This window comes from Achroia grisella, unplaced genomic scaffold (genome assembly GCF_030625045.1).
Source record: "Achroia grisella isolate CSIRO2021 unplaced genomic scaffold, CSIRO_AGI_Agris_v1 utg980, whole genome shotgun sequence".
NCBI lineage: Eukaryota > Metazoa > Arthropoda > Insecta > Lepidoptera > Pyralidae > Achroia > Achroia grisella.
The window spans coordinates 437,678-458,189 of record NW_026713079.1 but is presented as its reverse complement, the minus strand read 5'-3'; the positions used below and the strand labels follow the sequence as shown (position 1 = coordinate 458,189).

Here is a 20,512-nt window from a genome sequence, read left to right as displayed (position 1 = left end):
CATATAATAAATATTCATATAATCTCATGGAGTTTATATAATATCATATCTCAATAGAAGTTTGGTTGAATACTATTAAAGAAATTTGGAATAATGTTCACGCAAGGATTTATATGTGTAGTATGTTTATAATATATATAAATATGTATGTATAGATGCTCATAATTTGTTTGTATGTAGTATATTATCATGTATATGTATGATATTATATCTATTTTATATAAATACATTTAATTTACTAAAACTAAACCGCCTTCGAGTATCTCTGCACTACCTAAGGTTGGCTGGTAGAGAATGCTATTAGCATTAAGCCCGCCTATTGTACAAAATCAATAAAGTTTTAAATAAATAAATAAAATCATTTATTCAATTAAACTTACATCGAAACGCTTTTGAATAGTCATCACATTTCTATTAATCTACCGCTCATTCGGAAAGCTGCCTCATCACAAGAAGAACAAGCGAAACTTGCGTGTTGCTCTATTAAATAATTTTATTGTTACTTTACATTTTTAAGTTTAAGTGTGTGAATACAAACTACCAATTTGCACTAATTCAATTAAATACTCAAATAGAACAAATATTAAATATACAACCAACTGGTTAAATAACTAAATAAGAGGAAATCATAGTGATTAGAGCAGACCGGTCCCTACGCAGCACCCTTCACGATGATATGATGAGCATGAGGTCATTGTTATAGCAGTGACGTTATTAGTTCACTTTACTAGCATTCTCCGTTTCCTAAATGACTAAAATGTAATACCTAAGTAGGTACTCTGTAAGTTTGCCATACCTCATCATGTAACCGAAACACAGCTTACACAGTAAGCTGCTTTGCTTTGGGGCAGAATAAGTGACAGACTTTGTTATATCTGATAGTCACATTTCTCATAAGACAGTGACACGTACGTAGAGGCTTTTCTACAGCCTGACTCTTAATTTCTAGTAATAAATACTTGCTTTGGTTCACTAATTATTATTCTCTGCCACCTCTATCTGTCGGACTAAATACTTCAAAAGGGGACTAAAATTTCGACGGCTTGAGCCGGGGTTCAAACCCCTAGCGGTGCTCTCACACTAAATTTGTATCCGTCAGTCGGGAATTGGAGGAATTGGCCTTCAGCCGCTCTATAAGTCCTTCCGCGGGTTTGGAATGCCATTTGCACTCCAGGGGTTTCCCCTATGGTCCGGTGAACTGTAAAAGCCAGGTGCGGCCGAAAGTATTAGTGTAGGTAGCCCGAAAAACTAAATTGGTATATTTGTTTTACTCTTAAAGAGTATTTTGTAAGTTTTTAGGGTGGTTTAGGTAAATAAATAACATCTTGGATACTATATTAAATAGCAAACGACATGCGCCATCTATGGTCGAGATTCTAAACTAAATTTCCGTGTGATATGCTTTGGATCGGCGTCTACAAGTAGCATATGAGTTAGCTTTAATGTTCAAACAGTTTAAAAGCAAAAGGAAAGTTGCTTTGCTAAATCAATTCTTGCTTTAAACATGTGTTGTTATTTACTTATTGATTTTACGTATTTCAATTTTACTTTTCAAGTTACAAGTAAGAAAAACTTTGATATTAAAAAGGAATAAAACTACAGACGTTTCGAATGATGTAGTACATTTTCTGTACATTTAATGTTTCTTCTAATTCAACCCCTCAAAAAGGATACATTGCCGTGTACAGATGTTTATCGAATATTAATGACGGCGAGTAAAGTGCATTAACTGCAGGCAGGGGTCTAGACCCCCGTCGATTTTGTTTACCGATCGGCATTTAGGGGCACTGTGTTGTGGCACAGTTATACGGAAGTGATGTCGGGCTGTTTGCTAATCAAATGTGGTAGCCGCGACGGTGGAGTCATCGCTCGGCCGCCGGGGGCGTGCCGGAGACGCGCGGCCGTGGACGCGCGCCCACAGATATGGATTTAAGATTAACGAGGGCACGTAGACGCGGGCGGCGAGGGGGGCGGGGGGGCGCGGGGTGCGGGCGCGGTGTTTACATGCGGTGCAGGCGGCGGGTGCAGCGGGCGGCGATCGATGCTGGGCGGGGCGCCGGCGGGCGGCGCGCGGCCGTCAGTCCGCCTCGGGGCCGCGTCCGCGCGGTCGTCGCCTGTCGCTGTCGTGTCCGCTGCGGCGCGCCGGAGTGTCTCCGCGACCGCGGGCGCCCGGCGGCGGCGGCGAGCCTCGCGCCGCCCGCCCCCGCGCCCATGCCGCGCCCGCCCGTGCCGCCGCCCGCCCCCGCAGCGCGCCCGCGCCCGCGTCCGCGCCCGCCGCCGCTCGTCGCCGCGCGCGCAGCCTGGCAGCCCCGCCACCGGCGGCGCCAGCGCCTCGTCTGCGGCCCGTCTTCCTCTGGGCTCGCCAGCACGACGGCACCGTGCAGGAGGTTCACTGTGAGGACTACGACTCGCGAAATCGTATCCGCATAGCGCGCACCGCGAACGGCTGGAGAGTCATCCCTCGAACGGAGATCTACAACTCGATTCGCGTGCCGCCGCCGCCGCCGCGCGAGCGCAGGGAGCGTCGCCGCCGCGGAAGGTCGCGCCGCTCGCGACGAGGTCGCGTGGCCGAGCGCCGAGCCGAGCGGTGCGCCGAACCGGCCGCGCCGGCCGCGTGGCTCGCTCCCGACCTGGAGTCGCACATCCCGTCGCACACGATCGCGGTGCCGCGGACGGTGCAGCAGTCGCCGCCGCCGCCGCCACCGCCTCCCTCGGAGCCCACGCCGCTGGACAATCTGTTAGCGGTGGCCGAGCTAGAATTCAACCAGCAACGCGGAGAGGAACTCGAATTGGAGTTGCAAGCGTCCGCGAACGGTCAGTACGCGTTCTTACCTGAAGAAGAAGTGGCACGCGACGTGATGTCCTTCGAACTCGGAGAAACCAAGGCAGACGAGATGTTTTTCGAGCGTAAAACACATGCACCGGAGCGCGCGGTCGAGGAGGATGCTTTCCCGAACGACATGGTCGTGCATAAGGACTTGTTCGACACCATCAGCGAAGCGCATTATCTGCCAGAGCTCGGTGGTCCGCACGATGAAGCGCTGCTGGAGTCTTTGGTAGAGAAAGGTTGTGAAGATAATCAGATACTGGGACAGGCGCTGGACAAGCTCGCTCATCTTGTTCACGGTTCCGGTGATTACGCTGAAGAAGAAGAAGATATGTTATTGGGCGGTGCACCGGTCGCAGATATCATAGATCGGTTGGAACAATCGTTAGAGTCACCGGGTCGTAGTAGTATTACTGCTGCGCAAGGTCTCCTTCATCTTCATCATATTGGCGATCACCTTCCTCCACCGGAACACCAGCAGTCTGTTGAAGAAACATACATGTCAGATGAAGTATTTGTACCAGAGCCACCAGCAGAATGTGCTATTCAATCGTTAAATACAACAACAGAGTTGGAGGAACCTAATGAAGTTAACCATTTAGATTACGATCAGAACGCCGAGAAGACGTTACAAAATGATGTCGATAACTCCGAAATACTTTATACAGAAAATGTACCTGATAATCAAGAGACTTATGAAGAGCAACAACCAGAATCAATACCCGATCAAAGTGATATTATGACATCGAGTGAATCACAGAATGATAATCCAAGTGTTGATATCAGTGAACAAGTGGCTAAAGTTGAATTAAATAATACAGAAGTTGATGACCGTGAAGTAAATGACCAGACACCTGTTGCACCTGAGGTTACATCAATAGATTTTCCAAAAGACCTAGAACAATCTTCAAATAACGAAGAATTAGTGCCAACAGATCTGAGCATAAAACATGTCGACAAAAATATTTCACCCGTTGTCGTTGCCAGTGTTGCTGAAACCACAAACACGATAGAAGATAGTCTATCCGATAAAAGCGATGAACAGCCTAAGGATTTGAGTGTACATCGTAGGTTACCTACTCCGCATGCGTCACCGAGAAGGATAGAAATACCGCGAGCACCTTCAAGAGAATCAGATGCCATGCAATCCCCACAGCCTAGTGGTATTCCCGCTGTACCATCGTCACCAGAAATATTCACTATGCCACTTACAAAAAGCAAACAAACATTATTTTTAGAAACACTTTTATCGTCGCCATCTCCGAAAATGTATACGTCAGAAGTAACGATAACTAAACAGCAATGTGAACCATTAAATTTGGGTAAACATAGGAAATCAGCGAGCCCTACAGTATCTAGTTGTTCAGATGAAATACGAAAGCTAAACAAAGAATTCGGAGAGCCTCAAGAAAAAAGAATAAAACGTGAGTCTTCAGAAGACTTAGCTAAAATTAGTAAAGTATTTAGTAAATGCAGTGATGATCACGATCCTAAACAGAAAAAGACAGACAGACCAATACATAAATCTGGCACGGAAGCATCCCCAATGAAGCAGTTGCATGTTTTAAAGACAAGTCCAGATTTTAACATTCCAGATCCTTTATTGATACCAAAAGACAAATTAAATGACATTTTAGAAGCTCCTGGAAAAGAAATCCCGGCGCTATTAATACAAAGACCAGAACTAAGATTACCAGAAGCATTCGCTTTCCCAGCTGTGCTGCAAGATCCTGAGATACTTGTCGTATCACTACAACAATTGGAAAATATAATTGAGAACGATGCCAAAAATCAGCTAACTTCTCCAAAGCCAAAAGACCCGAAGCCTGCCCCAGCAAAAAGTACATCAAGTACCGAACAAACAACGACACCGCAGCCCGACCAAACGAGTCAACCAAAAGCAATTCCTTCGATGGACGCTTTAGCTGGCGACATTGACGCCGCGACGTCAGCCGCCCTGAATCAGATGCTATGGCTGCCCTACCTCAGTCAGTTAGAAGCGATGGCTGCTTGTTCACAAAACATGGACTTTTTAAAAGCCCTAAACTCATCCGGATATACAGGGTCAAATTATCCAGACTTATCTCAGATGTTCAATCCTTCCGCAAGATTTATGGGCCCTACCGGATTTCCTATGATGCCCCCGATGGATTATGATAATCGGTTACAATTTGCGATGTGGCAAGAAGCTATGAATCATGCGAATGCATCACACAGGCAAAAACCTAGTGCAATGGAAGCTCAGATGAAAGAATTAGCGTCTAAAACTAGTGACGTCCAAAATCCTTATGTTCACTCGACTAAGAATCATCAGAGTAAACATTCGTCAGCGCGCACTAGCCCGATAGTCCATAGTTATAATGGCAATCAGCGGTCTATGGCACACAATCCGTTCTTACAGAGTATGTATCCCGGAATGAACCCTAACATCAGACCTAACATGCCTCTACCGGGTTTACAGATACCCTATTTCAATCCTAATATGATGGGAAGTCAGCGGTCACCAAGAACCGGACAACAAAAGAGTCCAACATCGCCGTATTACCCTAACAACAACTATTTGCACTCGATTAAGCAGTCTGAATCTCAGTCAAGTCAAAGAAGCAGTAGTACAAGTTCTCAAGAGTCTCCGCGACCGAGGATCAGTGTGAAATCTCTGCAAAACCTTTTGGAGCCTACAGCGGCTGCTGCTTCTGGGGTTGGTACCTCGAGGAGGTCATCCAACCCTCCCGCAGCTTCGATGGGGCGACGGAGGGATGAACCGGAAGTTGGAAGCACCACACCACTAGGAGAGCCACCACCACACCTTCCACCACATCCGCACGATCCAGCGTCGTTCCATCTGTGGCATCCGCTATTTGGCAAGTGAGTACGTAAATTTTTACATACACTATATATTTTACTAACATTTTTCTTGCCATTCCCAAAATTACGATACAATAAAATAGATCTATGTACTTAATTAACTGGTAAAACCGTTCATATTAAATATGTCAACGTCACCTGAAATGCATGTGAATATTAATTGTCAATTAATAAAAAACAAATAAGTTTTGTATGTCTGTTTGTATCAGCATTGTATATATGTATACATACAAGGGCTCGATAAATAAATCTGTAATATATAAAGTCGTGTCACAGTATATAACATAGTAGCTTCCAAAACAGCTTAACCAATTTTGATGAATTTTATATGTGCAGTCGGTCTTAGAATAGGTTGTTATTTATTTTTTATACCCAGAGTGGTAAAAGTTAAAATCTGTGGCATTTAAAATACATATATTAAATTTTCACTCCTCTTATAGAGGCCCTATTTTGTATATTCTATATCAACAACCTACCTATTTTGTATATCCATATTAGTACTTTCATTTAAGGAAAGTGTATAATATGAATGTGGATGGATGTAAAGGGAGGGGACGCCCTAAGAAAAGATGGATGGATTGTGTGAAAGATGATATGAATAAAAAAAAAGTATGTTTGGTATGACGACCGATAGAGAGCAGTGGAAGAGAATGACATACTGCGCCGACCCCAAATAATGGGATAAAGGCAAGGCAATGATGAATGATATTAGTACTTTCATTTATATAACAAAACACAGTTTGGCAGCTCAGCTAGTGCATAAATCATTGCTGTTTCACCAGACTAACCATTTCATTATTATCGGACAATATTTAGGTTGTTTATTTATATAATAGTTTATTGGGTCAGACGGGCTGTGGGTTTAGGAATCAATAATCTTAAATTAGCTTATCGAGTTTCAGTGTTCACATCCCGCATATGAACACTGAACCCGACATTTGAACTGTCCTTTGTGTGCAGTGGCTATGTTTCTAATAGTAAAAATAACCCTGGACAATTTTTTAGTTTTTATTTAAATTGTATACAATGCTCTGTATTGTATACAATGAGATGGGCGCAAATAACTGCAACAGTTTTTATAAACTAACTAGCTGTATTCGCGACTTCGTCCGCATGGAATATAACTTTAAATATCCAAAATAAAAGTGTTTTTCTAAACTAAAATTAGCCTAAGTTACTCCTTATTACATCAGCTATTTGCCAATAAAAGTATCGTCAAAATCGGTCCAGCCATTTCAGAGATTAGCCGGAACAAACAAACAGACAGACAAAAATTGTAAATCTGTTATTTTGGTGTATTTATATTCATATGCATGTAGTAAGAATCGGTTATTTCAATATTACAAACAGACACTCCAATTTTATTTATATGTATAGATGTTATTATAATTTTGTTCTGGTTTGAATAAATTCTTTAACTCACAGTGCCATATAGTACTAAGGTAAGCAGAGCTTGTGTTATGAGCACTGGATATAACAGTTATCCAGTGCTCATAACACAAGTACAATAGATACAAACACTTGACTATATTATATATAGAAAACTTTATTACTATACTATGTATAATATGTATTTATACATATTATACATAAAAAACACCCAGAATGATAAAAACAATCATACTCATGAAGTGACTGTGTTTCTAATAATAATAATAACCCTGGACAATTCACATCCATCCAGTCCCAAGCTAAGCACAGCTTGTGTTATGGGTACTAGACAATGATATAAATACTTAGATATATATTTTTTAAATACGTAATATTGAAAACACCCAGACTTATACAAAACAATCATACTCATGACTGTTTGTATCGTGCGAGGAATCGAACCTGCGACCATCGCAAGTTAAACTGTATTTAATATTTTGAATGTAAATGAATTAATGCTAGTTGGTAGTTTGTATTCACACATTTTAACTTAAAAATGTAAAGTTACAAACAATTATTTAAAAGAGCAACACGCAAGTTTCTTGCTCGTTCTTCTTGTAGTGAGACAGCTTTTATGTGTTAACTAGTATATGTATAATAAACAAAAAATACTTATAAACATTTTTTTTTAAATAAATACATAATATCGATAGAAAACACCGAGACGAATTGAAATAAACTCATAAATACATATGACTAATTTTGGGAATAAGATCCGAAACTGCGGTATCGGTATCCACTGGTGGGACACCAGAGGAGGATAGGCAGAGCATGAAGCCTGGTTTAGTTAGCCTATCGTGGCGAAATCAACCACGATATATTTCAAAAATCACCGCATAGATGTCGACATGACAAGATACTGTGATACGAATGGCATTACTCCCTATTATTAATGACATTTTCCCCCATGAGTCGTTTTTTTTTAAATACTCTAACGCTGTTGACCGCAGCTGGCCTTTACAGCTTCATTAGAGGCTAGTGCAGATAGAATAGAATAGAATAGAAAATAATTTATTCAAATAAACTTACATTGAAGCACTTTTGAATGGTCATTACATTTTTTAATCTACCGCTCATTCGGAAAGCTGTGTCATCACAAGAAGACGAGAACGAGCAAGAAACTTGCGTGTTGCTCTTTTAAATAATTTTATTATTACTTTACATTTTTAAGTTTAAGTGTGTGAATACAAACTACCGATTAGCACTAATTCAATTAAATACTCAAATAGAAAAAATATTGAATATATAACCAACTGGTTAAATATTAATAAGAGGAAATCAGTCATAGTGATTAGAGCAGACCAGTCCCTACAAGCAGCACCCGTTCACGAGTATGACGGATGAGCCAGCCATCAGTGCGCTCGACCATATTTTAGGGAGCCCAATGACCCGGCCCACCACGCCGCCACAAGTCTGGACATTTTAGATGCCACTCCAAACCCGCGGAAAGACATGTGTAGCGACTGAGCGAACTCCTGACGGATACAACTTTAGTCTGAGGGCATCGCTAGGGGTTCGAATCTCGTCTCAAGTTGTAGTTTTGGGTCCCCGTTTGAATTCCGACGTGGGATCAATCGGAAAGACAACCGAGCGGTGGTGTCCCAAGATTACTTTTTTTTATACTACGATGGCAGACAAGCATATGCCACATCTGATGGTAAATGATTACGTAACCTCTGAATGTTTCTCTGTCTGTTTGTTTGCTACCTGTTCACGATTAAAGACTGAACGGATCTCAAAGAAATTTGATGGGAAGATACATTTTTTTTATACCACTATGGTGGTAAACAAGCATACGGCCCATCTGATGGTAAATGGTTACCGTAGCCTATGGACGCCTGAGACACCAGGGGTGTCATGTTCGTGTTGCCACCATGTTGCTGTTCATGCATAGTTAACACCATCAAGTGAGTCGTCAGTTCATCTATCCAGTTACATGAAAAAATGTTCTTTCCTCTTTTCTTGTTAACTGAAACAAACAGGCTCTGTTATATGAGTGGGTTCAGTTATCCGTTAGTTCATTCAATTAGTACCATTAGAGTTGCGTCATACGAGATAACTGTGTTTGTTTTATGGTTCTGCCAATGTGGCTAGATGGGTACAGTTTATTAGATTAGGGATAAAATTAGGGTTACCACTCGTACTGTAATATACCCAACGGCGGCGGATCTAGGAGGGGTCATGGGGGTCATGACCCCGGAGCTGGTTCTAGGACTTAGGTGGACCACTAATTGAACATAATGATTTTATTTATATATTTTGACACCATACAGATTTTATGTAACTACATACCTTCAATATTTAATTAATTATATTCAAATAGTGCTCCTCTGGATGTTTTCAAGAGGAGATGGCGATATGTACGAGTATAGTATATATACAAGTTATTAAAGTTTTTCAAGTGTACAATAAACAATAAATATTTTTAAGTACAGTACTTACGTACATTAATAAAATACCTACTTTTTACTTGTATCTGTTGTTATCAAAATTAAATTATAAGTCGAGAGGTAAAAAACTTTATTTGTTTACTACAAAAAGCAAAAATTATTCGTGGTAAAAACCGTTTAACTATATTAATAACTAGCTGTTCCCGCGACTTCGTCCGTGTGGAATTTATCTTTATTTTTCCCCTTGGGGGCAGAATTAATCAAAATCCTTTCTTAGCGGATGCCTACGTATATTATGATATTATTATAGATATTATGATATCTACCTGCATGCCAAATTTCAGTCCGATCCGTCCAGTGGTTTGGGCTGTGCGTTGATAGATCACTATGTCAGTCACTTTTGAGTTATATATATTTAGATATTGCTAAATGTTTAATATGTTTTAGTCACTTGTCCTATTCTTAATGTACAGAAATAATTAGACGGCCTCGATGGTTTAGCGGTATGGCACACCGCCTTCCTTCCGATGGTTGCGGGATCAATTACTCGCATGGAGGATTTAATTAAAATAAAAAATATATATTGATACAAAAGGCGGTCTTATCGTTAAGCAATCTCTTCCAGACTACCTTTAGGTAAGAAGGTTAGAGAAATAAAAATAATAACAGAGTAGGTGGCGCACGTAATAAATAAAAATAAATATATATGACGCAAAAATACATAAATATAAATATATATACATATTAATACATATCTCTGTGTATGTAACACATACATTTGGAAGTAATGAAGGAAGATAAGTTATGAGAATATATAATATAATATGATAATATAATGATAAATGTCAAGTAAGTGTGATACAGACGAAGCCGCGCGGGTCAGCTAGTTATTCATAATGCGGGAGATAAGTAAAGGACGCAGTATAACTATATTTTCTCCTATATCAAAACACACAGGGTGTAAAATTTCCACGGCCTTGTCGAAAAAAGCAATTATTTATACACTGACGTAAGCGTAGACTATTTATCAATATTAAATTGGTGAGTGTTAATTAATATTTATTATTCCGATATTTTATCTAATGAAATGGCTTTATTGAAAAAGTTTTAGTTGCTTCGTAATTACACGAGGGGACCCAATGGAAAAAATTTAATAAAGATTAATTTATCATAATATAATCTGTGGATTTTAATGTTAAACACTATTAATTATTTCATGTCTAAACTGTAAACTATTAAAAAAAAATATTGACAAAGACAGAAACAAAATTTTTACGTCATATTGATTTTTTTTCTATTCTTTCGGCACAAATCAAATCAAATTAAAAAATATTTATTCATATAGGCACCGGCGTTTGTGATATTGAATATTATTGTTGTAAAAAAATAATTTCTTAAATATAGAAGTAGATAATTTTGAATTTAGAAACGGAAATAATATTTTTATCGTAAATACATCTCTAAAATGGCTTTGTTGCTACATTTTCTACCTATAATTACATCACGATTTATATTGTAAAATTAATATAATATTATATTAATTTTACAAGATATCGAAGAAAATCAACGTAAATATATGTGTTGTTTTTTTGGATAAAATATACATACGAAATTTTTGTTATAGTTTTAACCACATAACAGAAAAATTATATTCTGTAGTTGCAAATATAAACAAGCCATTGCATTTAATTTGTTAGCTATTTTTATTCTACCAAATTATATAATTATAATATTTCTAAAAATGTTTTTAATTTTTACAATTACCTATTTATTCACAAAATAACCGCAGACGATTATATGCATATTATTATATTATAAAAAGTAATTACTTTTTAAAATATAATAGATTTTGAATTTGGAAGGTTTATTTATTGTACAATTTGAATATATTTTTAATTCATATTCATATTACAGATATAGTACAAACACAGATATACATTATTGATTTTACAAAATTTGAAATCGGAATGTAATTCATTATAATATGCAGAATAGATTTTGAATTTGGAAACTGTTAAACATTATTTATTGCACAATTTGAATGCTTCTTTAAAATATAGAAATAGATTTTGTATTTAGAAGGTTTATTTATTGTACAATTTGAATATATTTTTAATTCGTATTCGTATTACAGATATAGTACAGATACAGATATACATTATTGATATTACAAAATTTGAAATCGGAATGTAATTCTTTATAATATGTAGAATAGATTTTGAATTTGGGAACTGGTAAACATTATTTATTGCACAATTTGAATGCTTCTTTAAAATATAGAAATAGATTTTGAATTTAGAAGGTTTATTTATTGTACAATTTGAATATATTTTTAATTCATATTCATATTACAGATATAGTACAGATACAGATATACATTATTAACACCCATTTGCATCCGGTGATGTAAATTGCGGTCTGTATGTAGGCCGCCATTCGAAGTGCTATAGGCAATTAGCGTTTTAGATCTGTGTCGGCTGTTTTAGTATTATCAAGGAACCTATTAGCATTAAGTACCTACAATTATGTATGTCTGTAGTTATACATCTAGGTTCAATTTCACCGATTACAAAATGGAGGACGTTATAAAATGTACAGAATTTTCTGTGTTTCTTTATTACACGGAATTATTTGAACGTTGACGGCCTCAGTTGTTTAGCGGTTTAGCACATCGCTTTATTTCTGATGGTCGCGGGTTCCATTCCTTGCACAGTGAATTTATATTTATGAATATGATTGTTTGTATCGGTCTGGGGTTTCAGTTGTTTTCTGGATGTATGTATATAAAAAAAAATATATATGTATTTCCATCAGTTGTCTAGTACCCATTTCAAATCAAATCAAATTAAAAAATATTTATTCATATAGGATATTTTAGCCGCTTATAAACGTCAAGTTTTTCTTATTTATATGTTTACCCTACTGTCCAGTTCTATATATAGAAATAATTGAGAAAACTGGCAAGAAACTCAACCAATTTCCTTTTTTTAAAGTCAGTTTAGTTGCATGGTATACGTACGAGTATATAGGTTTAACATTAAATGAAAATTCCGTGCATAAACAACTATTGCCATGCATGTTTGTCATAACATAAGCTCTGTTTAGCTTGGGACTAGATGGCGCTGTGTGATTTATCCTGGGTTATTATTATTATTATTTTAATACTACAAATTTATTTCCCATAGATACAAATATTAACATGCGAAGGTTCTATACGGTAGTGCATTAATAGTATCGATTTTTCATTAATGAAAATAGGTCTAGAAAATTGTCTATGATTACTAGTCTACTTACTACAAAACAGCCGTTGTTTTCACACAATATGTTTGGCCTAGTTTCCAATAACATATACATATATGTACGTATATATATGTGTTCATATATATACACAATAGCTGTGCATGAGGTTTCAGCCGCGGGGAATTTCACTCATTTCACGTATGTCATAATATACAGTCCAATTTATATAATATCTTTTTAAATAGCCTATATGTTATTCTGATATGTTAGCTATATTACTGTAAAGCTTCATCAAAATCCGTTCCGTAGTTTTTGCATGAAAGAGTAACAAACATCCATTCATACTCACAAACTTTCGCGTTTATATTATTATTATTATATTATATTCTGTACTAGCTCTACTCGAGACTTTATTTTTCTAAAATAAAAGTAGCCTAAGTTACTCTTTATTACATCAGATACCAGCGTATAAAAGTCCTGTTAAAATCGGTCCAGCCATTTCAGAGATTAGCCGGAACAAACAGACAGACAGACAAAAATTGTAAAAAATGTTATTTTGGTGTATGTACCGTATTTATATTTATGTAGTATATGCATGTAGTAAAAATGGTTGTTTCAATATTACAAACAGACAGTCCAATTTTATTTATATGTATAGATGAGCATGTGGATATACAAGGTAATGTACACACATACTTAATACAATCGATTTTATGTTAATGTAGGCAGTTGTAGAAAATTGTTTATGATTTATTACTGTGCAGGCAGACAGCTGTCGTCTTCTCACAACTAATTGCGGATAATTAATTTGCGACCCCGTTTTATAATTTAACTAATATTAGAAACTAGCTGTTCCCGCGACTTCGTCCGCGTGGAATTGAAACCTTGATCTAATAAAGAAAATATATTTGTACGTCCGCGACTGTCCGAATTTAACTTTATTTTTCTAAAATAAAAGTCGCCTAAAGAACTAAAAATTATTTTGTTCGTCTAAAGTTATTCATTCCATTAGGTACTGATAGGTTCAAACTAATACATTTATATCCTGCATCATCTCTTATTTTATCCCCATGGGGATAAAATCCTATTTAAGCGAACGTCTTCATCATAGTAGCTCCAATCTTTAATTTCAGTTCAATCAGTCGAAAATCTAAGAAGATTTATAGAAACTTTCATCCCCTATTTTATCCCCTTGGGGGTAGAATTAATCAAAATCTTTTCTTAGCGGATGCCTACGTCATAACATCTACCTGCATGCCAAATTTCAGCCCGATCTGTCTAGTGGTTTGGGCTGTGCGTTGATAAATGTATTTAGATAATCTAAATTGTAACCCAATTTTTTGGCTTTTGCCAAAGAAAAAAGTTTTTACCTTCGATATCTATGAAATTTCAAAAATGACGTATTTCCATACATACTTTCCTCTCTATTTATTTTACCCCCTTAAGCGTAAAATTTTTACAAACTTTGAATGTCATATCCACATATATTTATTCAACAGCCTTAAAGTTTTCAAGTTTATAGCTTCAAAAATGGCGATACTTCCATACAACCTTTCATCTACCCTTTCAACCCCTTACAACTCTTTCTGCATCAAAAAGTAGCCTATATCCTTTCTCAGAGTCTAGACTAACTGTGTACTAAATTTAACTTCGGTCTATTAGTTAATCTACGAATCGGTTTAGTAGTTTTGGCGTGAAAGCACCACAGACAGAGTTACTTTCGCATTTATAATGTTAACAAGGGTAGTACAGTTTGTTTAATTGAACGTGATAACCTCAGAAATTATAGGCTCGAATTGATTAAAATCATTATAGTGTAGGATAGCCCATTTTTTGAGAAACGCTATAAACTATATAACATTACGCTACGACTAATAGGAGCGGAGCAGTAAAGAAAAATGTTGCAAAAACAGGGGAAAAATCCTTATGAATCACCCCACTGTCAACATATTCTCTCTTTTTATACAACTCAAATAAAGTTTGCTAAAGTAAGCTAATTTATACGAACATATATTTTATGGTTGATAATGGAATGGTGCACCCGCCTGTGCTGAAGGTTTACGCTGGCGGGGCACCAGTGGAGGATGATAAGATGAGTCATGCTCATCTCATCTATCTTATCATACAGCTCATCTTATCATCTTGACACGTCAGTTAGCCAATAGTGACTGATTCACCAGGAACTTATTACGATGGTTTCCAGGGGAACCAGTGGCTAACATGATACATTACTGGTAATAGGGTTATTAGTCCACGTTGCTAACAATGCCCTAATAGCATATACTTAAATCTATAACTTGCATGTACTTAAACATAATAGCGTCTATTTAATAGGAAATCAATACAGAAGGGATTTTCTTTGTCTTTTTAAAAAGTTCTCTTTGATGCAATAATAATTGGGTACTTTACAAGAATATACTTACATCAAAGCCTGGCATATTGATTGGCAAGAAATTGCATAGTGCCTGAATACTAAAGTGCTATTAGGTATTCTTTTAAATAGACTTCTTTCATTTATTATTCTTTTATTCTTTCAATTTCTTGAAATTACTATCAATTTGAATATACGTTTCTTCATAGCTAGATTTATATATATATATTTTTAATACATTGATTTTTTTCATATATTATTCTTTTATTCTTCCAATTTCTTGAAATTACTATCGATTTGAATATTTAGCCATATTTATGTTTTTTTTTAATATAACGGATTTTTTTCATTTATTATTCTTTTATTCTTTCAGTTTCTTGAAATTATTGTTAATTTGAATACTCGTTTCCTCATTTTTAAAAGACAGTTTTATGTTTTTTTTTAATTTAAAATACAGTAGCCCCGGATATTAATTTCCAGGTTTATGGGGAAGCTTTGATGGGGTGATAAACTTGTCATTGCGGGTAAAAATCACCAAACCATGACAATTACTGAAATGACATGACAATTTGATGACACTATTTTATGTACATATGTTTAGAATTACAGCTCTCTGGAGAAGTATGAAAGTAAGTGGGTGAAGTTGTAATAACTTGAGGCTAATGTGTAGGGATGCTGGGATGACATCTGTGGACGGAATAATAATTGGAAGAGTTTTGACTATTTGTTCATTTATTCATTCATGAAGAGCAACGCTCTTGGTGTTGGAGCTCTTGCCACTTTCTACGATCTTCCATCATACTCTTCAAGCCTTGATACGACACGACTTCAATTCTGTCTTTAATTTGTTTGATGTAGCTGTGCCTTTGTTTCTACGAGTACCTGCCATATTTTTAGTTCTATTGCCAGATTGACGACCTCGGTGGTCTAGCGGTCTAGCACACCGCTTTACGGCCGATGGTCGCGGGTTCGATTCCTCGCACGGCACAAACATTTGTATTCATGAGTATGATTGTTTGTATCGGCCTGGGTGTTTTCTATGTGTAATATGTATTTACAAAAAAAAAATCTATGTAAATGTATCAGTTATCTAATACCCATAACACAAGCTTTAGCTAGCTTAACTTGGGACAAGATGACACTGTGTGAATTGTTAAAAAAAAATATGGTAAACAACGTTTATTTATTTTTTATGCCGATGTCTGGGTATTTATAAAAAAAAATTATCTATGTATATGTATCAGTTATCTAGTACCCATAACACAAGCTTTAGCTGGCTTAACTTGGGTCTAGATGGCGCTGTGTGAATTGTCCTGAGATTATTATTATAGAGTGATTCAAGAGGAAGGTTTATATGTATGTATAGGTGCAATACAAGCCGAGGTTGCCGAGTTTTGAGCTAGTATTAGATAAAATAAACGTAAGAAATGGGCGTTTTCCTTTACATTATAATTGGCGTATTTCTCAGAAATATGGCAAAAACATCGCCCTTACAAATGATCCACGGGGAACATTTGTCGTTGTTTTTCGCTCATAAAATGGGCGTATTCCTTTCATAATAGAAATGGGCGTATTTCCATCAAGTAGTCATAACAACATCGACTTCTTAAATATATACGTACTTACAGAATTGTTCGAACAGTTTATATTCACACAACATGTAAATATATATATAAATAAAGAAGTGTCTGTTTGTGATATCAAATTGACAGCTTCTTGCTAAACGCATATGAATATATATATGGTAAGTACCGTAAGAAAACAAACAGACAGATAAACAAAAATTTGTTTATCTTCTCTTGCTAAACTCTGAATCAGTTGGACTGATTTTGACGGGACTTTTATTCTGATATATAGGTAATGTTATAAGGAATAATTTAAACTACTATGATTACAGAGTCATTACATAGTATAAAACAAAGTCGCTGTCGCTGTCTGTCCGTCCCAATGTATGCTTAAATCTTTAAAACTACGCAACGCATTTTGAAGCGGTTCTTTTTAATAGATAGAGTAATTCAAGAGGAAGGTTTATATTTATATATTACATGTACATCCGGGCTAGACTAGCTGTTGCCGGCGACTTCGTCCGTGGGTCAACTAATTTATATTTGAGGTTGAAGTGGGAACTACTACTGGGAACTACTACTCAAGAGGAAGTTTATATATATATATAATACATGTACACATGTGCGCTGTCTGTCACTACTGGTAGGTAATGACTGACTGTTAACAAACGGGTTTGGAGGAGTCTACCCTCCATCAGACAGGGAGGTGTGTCAGATTGACCTCCACGGTATCATTACATAGTATAAAACAAAGTTACTGTCGCTGTCTGTCCGTCCCTATGTATGCTTAAATCTTTAAAACTACGCAACGGATTTTTGAAGCATTTTTTTAAATAGATAGAGTGATTGAAGAGGAAGGTTTATATATATAATACATATATACCTAAACCTCATTAAATGCTCATTCTATCATCCTTCATTGGTGCCCCAAAAGCGCGTGTCACCAGTCCAGGCGAGCGCACCATTCCATTATAATCAATGAAAAAAAATTGTTAAAGCACAACCAAAACTATTATAGGTTTTATTTAAGCATTTAATAGAAAAGTTTTTTTTTTAAATAGTTGATGCTGTTTTCTTTGATGTCTGTAGCAGGCTTTCTATAATATTTACTGGTTTTTTTCATATCAATCTGTTAACAAAAAATAGTTTAATATTATTATAATTACAAACACAAAGACGCGGGCTAAGTAAGTCTTCAATAATGTTGTGACGTCAAAAAAACATCCCACTCTGATTGGCTGATATCACCTCGTCTCTCGTCTGATTGGTCGATAAAAATGTAATCTGCTCTAATTGGCTATAATCCCACGTTTTATATTTTCCCGGGTTTATGTCTAGGTACTCGTATTGTAGAATGGGTAGTCAAATGTATTGTATTTTATTATATACATTCCAATTTCAAATTTCTCGTGAAAGGTTGAGAGAGAAGGCAATCATTTCAGCGCCATATTGGAATTCAATTAGATTTGTAATATAATATTTTGACCGTATATTTTTAAAGAAAGAAAGAAAATAGTTTATTTGATACATAAAAAAAATTAAATTTATACATACTTGTTTATGTCAATTAGATAGTACCAAATAGGTCTCTACTTTTCTACTTTTATCTTTGTCTAGGTCTTTACTTTTTTATTTACTTTCTACTTTTTGTACATAATTTTTATATATGTCATAGACACTATAAAATACTATAATGTCTATAGCACTGTTTATGTGTGCGACCAGTTCCCGTCAGAAATATCGTCTTCAGACATATCTTCCTGTGTCGAGGAAGATATGTCTGAAGCTGTTTTGTGTTGACTGGACGAGATCTCTTTTAGAGATAAGTTCTCCTTTGCTAACAATATTTCTAATATGTATTTAATTTTTGTATTTAAAAGTGCAATAAAGAATATATATAAATTGATTTATATTATTAACTGAGACTTAAGACGAATAATTTTGTGGTAAATAAAGGTGCAACCTAGTCGAAATGTCGAGAGGTAAATACCTTTATTTACCATAAAATTATTCATGTTGAGTCCCATTTAATAATATAAGTAATGTATATTAAACACTTATATATAAATTGAGACACAAAATTTTTGGAGTCAGTCAAATTTGAATTCACACCCCACGCATTAAAGTTCAAATAATTATCACTTGGCCAGGACACTATATCTAGTACTCCCAATACATTAGCACAACTAATATAATTGCATTTCTAATTTAATTACAAACAAATTACAACCAGTACCTACCTAGTTGCAGGCTGCAGCGCATACAAAACCGGCAGATGTTTCGTCTCTATCACTCTTCAGTGAATGTTGTTTAGCTGTGCTGTTCGCACATCGTCATTGAGCCTGCCGGGTCCAAGGGCTTACATCAGAGCTACATTGATTTTATTGCGTCCCTGGTACAGTTGCTGTGCTTTCTATATAGATCACAGATTGTTATGGCATATAAATACATATACATGTATGTGACTTGTATTCGTGAGCCCCGGGAAAATTTTGCAATTAGTCTGAGCCTGCAAAAGGAGAACAGAGTTACATATTATCTTATCTGTGGTATTACTAGAACTCACACAGTCTTTTCAGGTAGAGTATTGCATATGATCTAACCGTGATAGACTAGAAGATGAGATGATGAGCTGATGATATAGCAAAAGATTTGTTCAATATTAGTATGGATAGAAATAGAGTCATGGAAGAAGATGAACAAGGTCTGTACTGACATGAGGGATCTGATTCGCGCATCATCATTACATAGTATAAAAAGTAGCTGTCGCTGTCTGTTCGTCCCTATGTATGCTTAAATCACTAAAACTACGCAACGCGTTTTGTAGTATAGTAATTTAAGAGGAAGGTATATATAATACATACACCCGTGCGAAGGCGGGGCGAGTAGCTAGTAAATAATAAAGAAAGAAAAGAAATAAAGGAATTATATGAAAACATATTTTTTTTAAATAGGTGTTGAAGGATTTGGAATTTCAAAGGTTTTGTTATTGTCATACCCAATCAGGCTTTAGTCACTCGTGACGGAAGCTTGCGAGCATGAGATTCTGTCCCTGTTGTTTCTGTCCGTAAGCAGTTTGCTGTGATCTCTGTAGAGGTGTGAAGTTATAAGAAACGGTAGGACAGCTCATAGTTTTTGGGTATTTAATAATTTATATAATTAGTTATCCCACAAATGTTTCTACTCCTTAAACATGTTTTTACCTAATAATGTCATATTGACGATAATGTCATTAATAATGAATTAATTAAAAAACATTCTTGCTTGTCCTGTGAGCCAAAACATAATGTGACAATGTAGCATCATTGTCCCATTATGTTTTGGCTCATTATGTATCATTAATCATTATATTCTACAATCACAAGTAAATAAACACAACTCATATAGACTACATATGGTTATCTATACATATAAAGTGGATTGTCTGTTTGTAATATTGAAATAACCGTTTTTTTTACTACATACATATAAATATAAATACGGTACATAAACCAAAATAACATTTTATACAATTTTTGTCTGTGTGTCTGTCTGTTTGTTCCGGCTAATCTCTGAAATGGTTGGACCGATTTTGACGAGACTTTTATTGGCAGGTAGCTGATATAAGCAGTAACTTAGGCCATTTTTATTTTAGAACAATTGTAACTAATTAACTCTTTTGTTAAACTCCACGCGTACGAAGTCTCGCTTTCTAATTTGATTTAATTTAATAATGTACTAGGTCAGGTCGAAATCAAGAAATAAATATTTTTCTAATATAACTGCAAACAGAAAAATATAAGCAGATCCTGTTTACTTATCCGATAAAATAGAAGAGATGCTA

The 20,512-nt window shown here is 36.1% G+C and overlaps 1 protein-coding gene across 2 annotated transcripts in view; it reads left to right on the top strand.

The window, feature by feature from the left end:
• The first annotated feature begins 2,659 nt into the window (after nucleotides 1–2,659).
• LOC131854377 (uncharacterized) overlaps nucleotides 2,660–20,512 on the top strand; it is a 119,852-nt gene continuing 101,999 nt past the window's right edge. Inside the window, exon 1 of one of the 2 annotated variants that reach the window (XM_059205492.1) lies at nucleotides 2,660–5,692. In XM_059205492.1, the coding sequence (XP_059061475.1) occupies nucleotides 2,859–5,692 (2,834 nt within the window). In that variant the 5' untranslated portion in view covers nucleotides 2,660–2,858. Of the gene's footprint in view, nucleotides 5,697–20,512 lie in introns of both variants that reach the window. The other variant, XM_059205493.1, reaches the window with a different exon arrangement.